This window comes from Diceros bicornis, chromosome 5 (assembly GCF_020826845.1).
Source record: "Diceros bicornis minor isolate mBicDic1 chromosome 5, mDicBic1.mat.cur, whole genome shotgun sequence".
Lineage (NCBI taxonomy): Eukaryota > Metazoa > Chordata > Mammalia > Perissodactyla > Rhinocerotidae > Diceros > Diceros bicornis.
In genome coordinates this window covers 18,788,846-18,801,964 of record NC_080744.1, presented here as the reverse complement: position 1 = coordinate 18,801,964, position 13,119 = coordinate 18,788,846, and the positions used below count along the sequence as shown (strand labels likewise).

Here is a 13,119-nt window from a genome sequence, read left to right as displayed (position 1 = left end):
TTAAGTGTTTAGTGTTCTGGAACACTGTTGGATTCTGAAAACATACCATGTGGCACTGGTGCTAGGCTTTTATTTAGCTTTGCTTTGTGTTTGTACTGGCTGTATTTTTCATCTCCAATTTCTGGGGGAGAAAACACACTTGTGACCAATTTTATTTGCATTTACCACATTGAATGGCAAAACTTGCTTTTAAAGTAAAATTTAGATGCTTTGATAAATTTAGTGGTATATTATGATAGCCATTCTGTGCCTTGAGATGCCATATATTCTACACTGTACAGAAATGTCAGCAGAGGATTGAGACCAACCAAAAGAATAAACTACAGTTGTGCCTATTGGGGAAAGGAAGAGGCAGCAATACCACCATTGAGGCTGTTGGAGCACACAAATGGAAAAAACCTGTGTCACTAGTGCACCACCACGATTTGATTATTCTGAACTAAAGACAAGCTATAGTAGTAATGCAAGGGCATTTACTTCTTTTTCTTTCCCTTTTTATACGTGGTATGTCAAGGCTTCGTGTCTGATCTTAATTCTTGATAATACCAACTAACCATGTGACTCTGAAGTTGAGCAGTAACAACACAGCAGGCGACCTGAGAATAGGCGCTTCTCCAGACTCCACCTGTGAACACAGAAAATGATCTCTGTCTGCGGGGGGGCGGGGGCTCATTGTGAGACAATTTCCGAGAGGTTGCCTCTGTGTTGATTACTGCCTGCCTGCCTCCCTAACCGCATCTAAAGGAATATCAAAACTCAGAAGGAAAAAAATAGTAATTTCTCTGGTGATCTTCATGGTCTATTACTAACCTTCCTCAAATTTACCATGGGTCTCTAATTGAACACATCATTTCGATTTGATGATGGAAATGTTATTTTCCTCTAAAGAATGTTTTTCCTTCGCTGCAAGTTTGTCATCCTTCTCTTAGCAAGACAACTTGCACGGAAGCAAATTATACCTCACTTTACCAGCTCTACGATCCACGTCACTCCTCTTCTTCCTCTAACAATAAACTCTTGGGAAAACAAAAGCAGTATAATAAAGTCACATACAAAAAAGAATAATTTAAGATGTGCATAATGATTTTGAGCAACTGAAGGAACTCTCTCTGAAAAGAGAATTTGTTTGACTTGCACACTTGAAAATTCTCCTTTGTGGCGGCATAGATGGGTTTAGAGATTGAAGATCACATCTTCATCTGCTCAGTCACGATGCAAGAGTTGGGGTTACAGAAAAGGAAATATAACCCTCTAGCTCTTCAGTGAAGGACATTCATATATAAAATACTATAAATAGTGTTTGTGTATTTAAAATTTTAGACAACTTTTAGACCAGACATGGAAGAATTATAGTTATACAAAAGGTTGTATTCCATTTATTCCTGGAGCCTTCTTTCCCTCCATGCACTTTTGTTCATTTTTATTATTTTTTACAAAATGTCACGTGTGACCGGCAAAAGACCTAAATCAATAAACCAGTGCTACTCAAAGTGGGGGCCGTGGATCATTGCCACCCTGTGAACTGTTTATTGGTCTACGATGAGATAAGCGTAGAAAGTGAGACTACGTCTTCAGAAACTTTTACAGGAATTTGACATTGCTGTCACATTCTTATTATATTTTACAAAGTACTTGCCATGTGTTTGGAACTTAAAGTAAAATAAAACTGGTCTTTTATCACAGACAGTTTGAGACGAACCACCTTAAAAAAAAACAAAACAGGGCCGGCCCGGTGGCGCAAGCGGTTGGGTGCGCGCGCTCCGCTGCGGCGGCCCGGGGTTCGCTGGTTCGGATCCCGGGCGCGCACCGACGCACTGCTTGGTAAGCCATGCTGTGGCGGCGTCCCATATAAAGTGGAGGAAGATAGGCACAGATGTTAGCCCAGGGCCGCCTTCCTCAGCAAAAAAAGAGGAGGATTGGTGGATGTTAGCTCAGGGCTGATCTCCTCACAAAAAAAAAACAAAACAAAACAAAACAAAACAAAACACAAGATTCCCTTCCATTAAGGACAATGAATCATTTCATTCCAATTTTCTCTACCTTATTGTCCTCCTCTCTCTCCCAATTAATTTAGTTATATTAAGTTAATGTACTCGCCACCTTTGTAATTTAGAACAGTGCCTGGCATGGACTGTAAGATATACATTCATACACATATATGTAACATTTATTCAAAAATATTAACTCATAATTAAATCATACACGTAAACATATATAACTCAATCTATTCACCCAGGCAGAATCCCATTTAAGGGCTCTTACAGCTCTCTTCACCTCTTCTCTGTCCTCTTCCTCCCAAGTATTATAGAAGTTTCATTAGTTACATTCTTTTGCATAATTATAATGTGGTCAGACATGCTTGGTCTGAAGGTTATATAAAATTTAAAATAATAAGCAATATATGGAATAATTTATATATAATTATCAACTGATGAACTATAGGATTATAACACATATCCTCTATAATCCTATAACCTATAACCTCAAAGTACTAAACCTATGCCCACTCAAAGGAGAATTTTCAGGTGTTAAAAGGATTCTCTTTCCCAAGGTTTCTTTAATTGCTCAAAATCATGACACATATATTAGTTGCTTCTTTATTATACAACTTTTGAATTTCCTGGAGTTTACATGTTTTTTTCTTCTTGACAAAAGAAGCTTGTGTTTATTTTTCTACTCCTACTATATTCATGGCAATCTATATCGAAATACATTTGACATTTCAAACAAATTACATCTTGATATTAAATATCTGATAAAGATGATGATGTGGATGCAAAAAGATGTTAGGAGTGAGAGAAGAACTTTATAATTTATCTAAATTTGAATATTAGAAACTTATTTAAAATTTTTTAGAGCACTGTCAGCTGTCAGGTCTTTCAGGGGTTGATCAGGGCTCTCAAGCACTGTTTGAAAGTGTGATCCACGGACTTCTATTCTGAGCGTAGGATGGCAGTTTACACGGATGGAGCCTGGGAATCTCCATTTTTAACTAGCTCCTCTAATTAACTGTGGGCACGCCAAATTTAAAAAAATGCCTGCTCTAGACCTAGAGCTAGACCTGGGCAGGTTGTTTCAAATGAGCCACAGTTAAGGAGGGTCTTTGGTAAAATTATTAGGCACCCCCTACCTTGAAAATATTCCTGTGTTCTGACTGTTAGCTAGTTTTTCCATTTCTCATTTCTAGGCTCCACACTTCTGCTACCTACTTCTTAAGTCACAGACTGAGTCTTGCTTGCAATTTCCTGATTTTTTGGCAATGTCCACCCAGGATTTACCCTTATTATGCACCAGATGTGACAAACATGGAGGATAGCCTGGCCTATCTCTTGTTCTTTTGGAATTGCTAAAAATGCAATGAAAGGAGACGCGTATTGGTACATGATCAAGTAAGGCCCAATTTTCCTTGGTTTCATCTGATTATCTAAAAAAATGTTTAAGTGATAATGGGCTACATTTTTCATAAGATAAATGAAGTAAATATTTTAAAACAGGTGCACAAGTCCTTTCAAGGAACCAAGAAAGGTCATAGGATGGATGTGCTGAGGGCGAAGCTTCACCTGGTGTGAGATAAAGCTGGAAGTGAGAGCGAGGCCATGTCTAATTATTGATGAGTAGTAATAGATAACCTGGATGATAGATGGCCATCCAGATAGTCACAGTGATGAAATGAAACAAGGTGGAACACACAACACTGCCTTAGAATGAACTGAAATGTTCTCCAACTCCCTTCCCAGGATTACCTAGAGTCTCCTCTTCTGCAATTATTTGTAATCATATGATTCTGGAATGTTTTATCGTATATATGCATTCTTATTTAGTTATATTGTATAACTATATATATAATGTATGTATTTAGTTACATCTATAACTATGTATAACTGTAATTAAATATGTATGTGTTTAGTTACATATATAACTTTATATAATTAGTTATACATATGTGTGTACATAACTAAGCACATATATACAGATAGATAGATCACGTAAAGTGATTGGGAAATAGAAAGTGTTCAATATATTTAAGGTAATCTAGTTATGTCAATCACTATGCTAAGTGCTTTCCAGTGCAATCTCATTTATTACTTAACCCAGTGAGTTAGGAATTAGTATCACTCTATTTCAGACAAGAAAACTGAGACCTAAGAGAATAAGTAACTTGGATGAGGTCACCAAGACACTAAGCGGAAGAGCTCTCGATTCAGGTCTTTATCAGAACATGATCCTGTTTCTGTGTATTTTTAGACATTATTAAAAATTGTGTTGCTACTCTAGTTCTAAGCTAGTGAAAGCATATTAAAATTTTAATGTGACAGCATTTCTAAATCTCTAAAAAAGAGACTGTAAATGTGGTGGATAAGAGCATCTACCTTGGAGCCATTGGACAGGATTTGTGCCCTGAACCCACCCAGACAAGCCACTTAACCCTCTATGCCTGCACTGCCTCACCTTTAAAATGGAAACAATTATATTTCCTACCCAAGAGTTGCGGACGATTAAATGAGTTCATATATGTAAAGTGCTTTAAGTAGTGCTTGGCTACAGTGCAAACATTATAGAAGTGTTAGCTATTATTATTTTCTTCTTTCAAAACTTAATTAATTTTACTATCTCCATTTTACCTGTAGCATTTGCTAAGGTAAGTTTTCCTCAAATTTTTTCTCATTTTTCAAATCATACCTTGATTTACACACAAAAATCTATTTTTATAATGGGCATCTGTTAATGCTTTTGTGTTTGTTTTTAGCTGAGTATCTTTTCCCTGCAGGTATCTTTTCTCTCCAGCCTGGAGCGGCTCTCCATCATCCACACAGCCAATCAGAGCCAGCCTCCTGTGGCGACCATGTTACTGTTCCCAGGATATTACCGGATTCAAGCATAGCCAATCAGTGCCCCTTTCAGAGACTCTATGGCTCCTGAGAGAGAATTACTCTTCTTTTCTGAGATCATGTACAGTGAGTACCATGTAAGCCTAGAGCTGCTGGAGGATCACTTTGCATCACATGACGAGTCCACCTAAGAAGGGAGCCACCAAAGTAAAGCAGAGCTGAGAGATGGAGAAACGTGACACTTAAACTGCAGGATCCAGATGAATGAGGCTCACCTTGTAGACTTCCCAGTTGTATGAGTCAATAAACTATCTTCTGCCTAAGTTAGTTAGAGATAGCTTTCTATTATTTGCACACAAGAGTCCTGATTAATTCACTGATAAACTATTAGTAACCATATCTCCAGAATGCTGGTACTCAGCTTATTATATTATCATCACAAAAATAATTGAGTTTAAAATATTCCCTATAGTCCTAAATATCAAGCCATGAGAAATAAGCACTTTTTGGAGTGCAAAGATGTATGGTGCAAAGAATGGAGACAAATAAATGATTTCAAGTCCAAGCCCTACTACTATGTGACTTCAGGTAAGTGACTTAACCTTTCTGGTTTCTCTCTAGTACAGAGACCAAAACAAATTATCTATTAGAGGATTCTTGGGAGGATCAAATGGCACAGTGACAGCTCAAGCACTCCAATATATAGTATTACATTGTATCAAGTCCATGTCTACACTAAAGAAAAAAATCTATGAATTTTTTCATTCTGGCACATTTATGTATGCTACAAAGACCTTACAACTCCCTTTTTTCTTTTGCTTTTTCATGACAAGAAAAAAAGTACAACTAAAAATATGTCTGAAGAACACTTTGGAAACATGCACATCAGGTTGCACATAATTTGTAAAATTATACAATTCTTGGCTACCCATCAGAGCAACTGCTTAGCTTAGTGTTCTGTTATTCTCCTCCTAAATCCAAATCCTTGGCTCACCCCACACCTCCCTTTATAGACGCCTTTCACATCCTTTATCTCATTCAGTCTCTGTTATAGCCTCATAATATAGGCAGGAATCATTACCCTGTTTTACAGATGGTGAGCTGAAGCTCAAAGAAGGTAAGTGATGGCTAATGAGAATGGCAGATAGGACGATATCTAAAACTGCTTGACTGTTGATCCTTACCTTTGACTTTAAGAGTCACTGAGGTGCCTAGATTTTTATTTCCTTGTATCTGGATTCTTAGTGGTTTTGGTGTGGTTTAAAGTACCTGAGACTCAAAATTTACTAATACCAGTTGTGCCATCGTCTGCCAGACACTAGTTTGCTTGTGTATTTATCAGATCTGACGTGCTTAAAATTATTTGGTACCAGCCCCTGTTATAACTTCTAATCAGGGAATCATTTGTTCTCAAAATAGTGGGATAGAATCTGGGCCAGTAATTACTTTTGCAACACCTCAGCTAATATTATGACATAATTTAACTAACTTTTCTTTATATTCAAGTATCAGCTCTGTTCATACACCTGCAGTGAGGTAACTCATTTGCCATCCAGAGCCTCGGCTAGCAAGTAATACAACTTCTGTGCCTCAAAGGCAAGGATGAGCCAGAGGAAGATACTGAGCAGAGAGGCCAGTTAATTCCCAAACTGATACTTGAGTCATTTAGAAAAGCGGGGTTCTATCTGAGCTGGACTCCACACCACTTTGTCCCAGTGGCAGGAAATTTTTAGTGCTTAGACATATCCATAGCCAAGTAAAATGTGCACTCTCTGGTCAAATATAAATGCCTTTTGAATTGTTCCATGTAATTCCCTTTCTGAAATGCCTTATCTCTTCCTTTTCAATTTTCAGTGACTGGCCTAAGTTCCACCTCCTCTGAAAATGCAATTCTGACTAGTTAAGTCCTCAGTGACCCTTCCTCCTCTGAACTTGAAGATCCTGATTTTATACCTAGCTAACAACTGAAGGAAATAAATAATCATTTTCCCAAATTCATATAACTCATCTTCCAGCTAGCTTCAAGTTCTTTGAAGCACATTTTATGTTTTGTTCTTCACTTTCTTTACTTTCCTATTACCTATAATGTATGTATACTGTGGTTTCCCAACAGGAGTTTCTTGAGCCATTGACGGCTATGCCTCTGGTCTCCATTATCAGTGATTATTAACCATTCACAATCTATAGCTATTCACTGCTGGCCTGGATAGGTTATATTTACATGGCAAGGCCAGCACATTTCCACGGTACCAGAGAGTGGGCATCATTTGTTCCACTACTTCAAGAAAAAGTACTCCACTACTCCAAGAAATTATCTTTAAAGATATATAATATATAAGATATATAATCTAATACTGACCAAATAGAAACAATCTAAAAATATAATACCAGGGAAATGGTTAAATAAAATCTTATACATGCTCTGATGTCACAAAAAAGAAATGACTGCACAAAGAATTTGTATAATATATGTAATATTATAATTAAAATATCAATATCATAAAGTTCTTGTATCCATAATAGATTAAAAATGCTTAATACAGAAACAGGGATATAGTAAGTAAAGATTACTCTTGGTAAAATTAGGTACTACCATTAAATCAGTGTATAAATATTTATAAGTTCTAAGGAGTATACCAAAATATTAAGTTTCTTCATTTCATTCACCTCTTAATATGTATATCTCAATTTCTCCATAATACATATACATTTCATCAGAAGATATTTTTGGTCTTCATTTCCTTTACTTCTCAATCTACCTCAAATAATTCGTGCCCCTACTCAGCAGGCAATGTACATTGAGCATTTATCAATTGAACAATTCACAACTGAGTTACTAATAGAACACTTAGGGATTAAACCATTACCATTCTCGAATGGAAGCTATTACCTTCGTGGGAGATCTCCTTCCAGGGGTTTGGCGGGTACATGAAAGCAGCATTCTGGATTTGGTCGTGTATGTCTTCATCCTCATTAAATGGGAACGTGCCACTCAGGCTTACATAGATGATGACCCCAACAGACCACATGTCTAGAGAGCGATTGTAGCCCTTGTTCCTTAGGACCTCAGGAGCCAGGTAAGCTGGGGTGCCCACCACCGACCTCCGGAAAGACTTCTCTCCAATGATCCGGGCAAAACCAAAATCACAAAGTTTCACCTGTTGATAATGATGGTTTGCAGAAATGGTAAGGTCACAAACTGTGTCTGTGTATGTCTTAGCCCAGGTCCGCCGAAGACAACTATAATCTTTACATGTATCGTATGGATTTCTCATGGTAGAAGTAATAGCCATTTTCCTTTTTAGGTACTTGAAGATAGTGGTTTATGTACCGGTACAAAAGTAGGTTTTCACTCATAAAAATATCATCTAAACGTCCTCCCTTCCTCCCCCACAAAACCAAGAGATAAATGTGAAAATATGTATACTTAGAAGTGGGTAATATTGTTGTACGAGGCAGGAAAACATCACGCAAACTGGGGAAGTGACAGATTTAACTCAAGGGCAGATTATAAATAAAGGCTGAAGAAACAGGGACGCGGTATGTCATCCACAATAAACCTCCACGTTAGCTCTGCACGGGTGTCTAGGCAGGACCTGAAGGGGTCAGGGAGGCAAGGAAGGACAGTCACCCCAGCCAGGTCACTTCAGATGCAAGATTCCATGGGGAGAGACCCTCTGAGCGTTTATTTTCCACCCTCTGAGCTGAGGAAAAGCAGAAACTTTTGCCCTTGTCCCTGAGAACAACACTGAACGCAAACGTCTTGCCCAACATTAGAGAGCTGATCGCATCCCGGGATTTTTAAGTGTTCTCATTCTCAGGCCAGTGCTTTCAGCATTGGCCCAGAGCTGCCAGTTCTTCAGGATCTGCACACAACAGATGCCAAAAAGCAGAATGAGAAGGCATGGTGCATACTAGTAAGGCAGGGTGACCTGAGAAGCCAGGATGACAAAGCCCCAGTCTGAAAACACAAGATAACAAATGGATGAAAAGGAACAGGTAAAACTTGAAACAAATAAAGGTTTTGAGGAAAAAAGGTGACAGGATGCTGCAGCGAGCCAGTGTCACTGTCAGCTGGCTCTTTGCTGAGCGAGGCTTTTATACTTGCCTGAGGGAAAGGATCGGCTGATGCTAGCAACACGTTTTCTGGTTTGAGGTCACAGTGAACGATATTTTTAAAGTGAAGATGCCGCAAAGCCACAAGTATCTACAAAGAAGAAAATCATCAAGATAATTTTATTTTGGTCCACCGGTCTCTTTCGAAATGTTTTCTACTGGGCCATAAATTTAAAGGGCCAAGAGAAAACTCACAATGAACAGTTTAGCTTCCTTATGCTCAAGACACTGAAATGAGCTAGATGAACATAGCAGGTTTCTAAGGAAACTTCAATGGAAAATGTAGCAGATGATAGTATTCCTACAGCAGCCAAGACAGGTGGAGATAAAAGAATTCAATAATGTCTAACAGGGATACTCATTCTTGAATATTTTCAAAGAATCAGGACTCAGCCACTGTGCATTTAAAAATTTCATGAGTAGATTTAACACATGGGCCTGCATACACATCACTCATTTGGTATCCCGGACGCCGACACCACAGATATAAACTAGATAATACAATAAGTCATTGCAACCTTTTCGAGTGTAGTTTACACTTCAGAGGTAGGGACTGAACAAGCCTAGAAAGCTGCAGTTAACCAGTGATAACATTTGATATTAAATATTATCTTTTTTTCTGCCTCTAATTGATTTCTTACCTGAGTAATTAAAAACTTCGTTATGTGCTCTGGCAACCTGCCCTTTTCACTTGACAAGATCATCTCCAGCATGTCTCCATGGAGTTTTTCCATAACAACAAACACTCTTTCAGGAGTCTCAAACATACACTCCAAATTTACAACACCAGGGTGATGAAGGTTCTATTAAAGATAAATAAAGCACTTGAAGAAAACGAGTTTTTTGATACTGTTTGGCAAGCTCACTGATGATACGAAACTGTTCAAGCTTAAAGCTATGGAGAAACCCACACTTAAGATTTTTAACACCTCTAAATTCCACATGTGCTGCCTTGTATTTCTGAAATTCTTATGTCTCCAAAAAATACATCTTTACTTTCTATGCATAGTGAAATTATTTTTTCTATGCTAAAAATCCAAGTTCCAGCACAGTGAATTGCTAATTAGGTTTTAATTAGAATACCATATTGAGAGATGTGTAATTTCTTAGGATCATCTCCAATATTAAGCATACTGTCCTAAATAAGCATACCAGGCCATCTCTACACACTTTGTAGAAATTTCATGCAGAAAAGATGAAATTTGTACGTGTGCTTCTGACTGCATTGATGAAGCACATTAGTCAAAACTTTCTAAAACTGCTCTGCTACTGGAGGCCACAGTAGTTTGCTACGGAAGCTCTTATACAGAGTGAAGATCGCCATGAAAACAGCAAAAAAAAAAAATTATTATTGAGTCCCTGCTTGTCAGGACACCATGCTACATGGAAGTCCTATGTGGCTCTCAAGCACTCAACAAATATTTCCACGATAAAGTAATGGCTAATAATGATAGGCTCCATTTACCTCAACATGTTAATTGTCACACATGTCAAGTAAAATTACTCTTAACATTAGATGGGCCCTTGTAATAACGCTTAAGTCTGAATGTTGGTCTGGGGTTAACAGAAGCCTTTGATTATTTGACCTTTATTTTTTTTTTTCTGTGCAAAACAACAAAAAATCCTAACATTAAAAAACTATTATATATTCCACTTATATTTCAATGAGAAATAGGAAAAAAAATCATGATGAACAAAACTACCTAAAGAAAAAAATAGGGACTAACTTAAAAATGCTAACAGCTCAACAGAGAAAAAAAATAAGTGCTTTATTTTAGAAAAACAAAATCTCAGTGAGGGATAAAATTGTATGTAAAATGAAATTTTCACAAACTACCTGAAACCTGAAATGGCTCACTCTTCAGACCCTCACAGATGGCTGCTGGGTGGTGAGCAGCAGAAGGGGTTGTGGGTGAATCTATGTTCGTCGTCCTCCACGCTACCCATTGGCAGAGAAAGCCTGGCAACAACTGGATATGGAGCCATGCTCTGGTTGGCAGAAGCTCCCACGATGATAACCTGTCTGTCAGGCTGCCCTTCCGCTACCGGGGCAATTTCAGTCTCTGCCTCAGACATCTGATGGGTCTTTTTGATTCTGATGCCTTGGTGTCCAATCATGCAGCATAAAGCGGTCATGCAATAGCAAGTTTCTGAATGTGGTTCCCGCAGATGCCTGCATATCTACCCAACAGCCTTTCACCTCTAAAGGGCTGGAGTCATTGTTCTTGAAACTGTCACGCTGTTAACTGGTCAGATCTGGCTACTTCATATGGACTAGGCCTCCAGAGTTATTCTCTCCTGGTCACAGCTGAAGCACATGGAAAGATGGTGGGATTTACAAAGTTAACACTCTCAACTATTCTTACTTTATCTGTCCTGACCTCCTACAAATAAGGCCAGATAGCTAGTTGGCTTTGATCATTGTGGAAGCACCACCTCCTCAGGGGAAAGACTCTGATTAATGACTGCATATATCTGTTTGACATGCAGTAGGGAACACCAGTGAGAGCATGGTTCATACCAGGACCTGCGCCCAGGCTGTCTCATTTCTTTCTCCTTATATCCCTTTCTCTGATAGAGGAGCTACACCAGCTGGGCAGACCACCAGCCTCCGGGTGTCCAGGTGTCTCAGCTGTCCTCTTTTAAATCAATGATCATAGCAGAAGCTTTAAGGATGACATGAGAGCCCTACCTGAGTTGTGATTCTCCTGGGACGAGTCCACTATCAGGTACGCTAAGTGTGCCTTCCTCTTTTGAGTATCTTCTTAACTGATTCTTTTTTCTATTTACTCTAACTTTAAGCACTTAAGCAGTGTTCTGGGGAGTTTGGCTTCCTTAAATTGCCAAGGCCTTGTTGTCTGGGTGGGGAGTAGGAACAATGAAGAGGAAAGCAGCAGACCAATAGAGGCAGGCAGTCAGGCAAGGGGGAGTCCTGTGTGTAGACAGAGGAAAAACTAGAGTGTGAAGGAGATTAAGGTTATGGGAGAGCAACCTCAGGGGCCCAGGGAGGGCAGGGAAAGACAGAGTGATGCTGTAGCAGGTCAGCCTGCTGCTTCTGCTGACCTTGTCTTAGGCTGTGAAGGCTAGGGGAGAAGAGGGAGTCAGCAGATGACCAGGAAGCCTTCCTACCTAAACTATCTGAATATATATGCAATGTCAGCCCTCATGTACCTCTACCTGTATTCCTTCAAGGATGTGAGTTCTTAGAGGTACTACAGTCCTTCACTCAATATATTCCTTTTTCCTTTTCCCTACTCTACAACATGACTTGAGGGGCCTCTATGCAGAGGGTAGGACTTTAATATGTTTTTATCTAATTGGTGTATTCCCAGGATGTTCTAGGCCAAAAGTATGGGAGGATTTTGGACTCTATTTCTTCCCCTATTTTGTATGCAGGATGCCACCACAGCATGGCTTGATGAGCGGTGCGTAGGTCCGTGCCCGGGGTCCAAACCCGCAAACCCCGGGCCGCCGAAGTGGAGCATGCGAACTTAACCACTATGCCCACCAGGCTGGCCCCCACAATTTTGATTTTTTATATAAAATATGGAATAGCTTGTCAACATTTTCCTCCCAATGTCTAACATAACAGAATTAATTTAAAAATGGCTTGACGACTGCAACATGAGCTATGGCATGGTAGTATTCTGAAAGAATTTTTGCCAACTTATCAGGCCTACCTCAGGAATTCGGATAATAAATTTCATGGCAGAATAAGCTACTACAGGACTCTCTGGCCATCTGTTTGTTGCATTTAAGTAATTTAATTTTCAGGAAATGAAACATTTGGTAAAGTACAGGAAAGAATAGTGTCCATTCACACATAACAGATTGATGACATATCCATGGGGTGAATAAGTTGTTTCAAAGTCTGGGAGGAAATGTCATTTGGAGATCGAGACAGAAGTGTTCCTGACTCAAGTTGCCTAAAGAATTCTTATGTAATCAATGGAAACTAGTCACCCAAAGCAAAGGCTTTTATTAAAGTAACAATATTTTATTAAAAAAAAGAAATAAAGATTGAACTAATTTAAATTTTTAGTTTATGCATACATTCGATTTTATGTTATTTTTCTTGGATTCATATTAAACACTTCATTTGTACTTATACTCTTTAATACTAACAGTTTTGCTATATTGTAAGCTTGGAGTTGAGAATTCATTCCACATATTT

The 13,119-nt window shown here is 38.7% G+C and overlaps 1 protein-coding gene across 3 annotated transcripts in view; it reads right to left on the bottom strand.

Annotated features, from left to right (window-relative positions):
* The window catches only part of PRKD1 (protein kinase D1), a 295,550-nt gene that overhangs the window by 12,374 nt on the left and 270,057 nt on the right, over window positions 1-13,119 (bottom strand). For all 3 annotated transcript variants that reach the window (XM_058540799.1, XM_058540797.1, XM_058540798.1), the window contains 3 exons: window positions 9,587-9,748; window positions 8,938-9,036; window positions 7,720-7,987 (listed from right to left, as the gene is read on the bottom strand). In XM_058540799.1, the coding sequence (XP_058396782.1) occupies window positions 7,720-7,987; window positions 8,938-9,036; window positions 9,587-9,748 (529 nt within the window). The remainder of the gene's footprint in view (window positions 1-7,719; window positions 7,988-8,937; window positions 9,037-9,586; window positions 9,749-13,119) is intronic.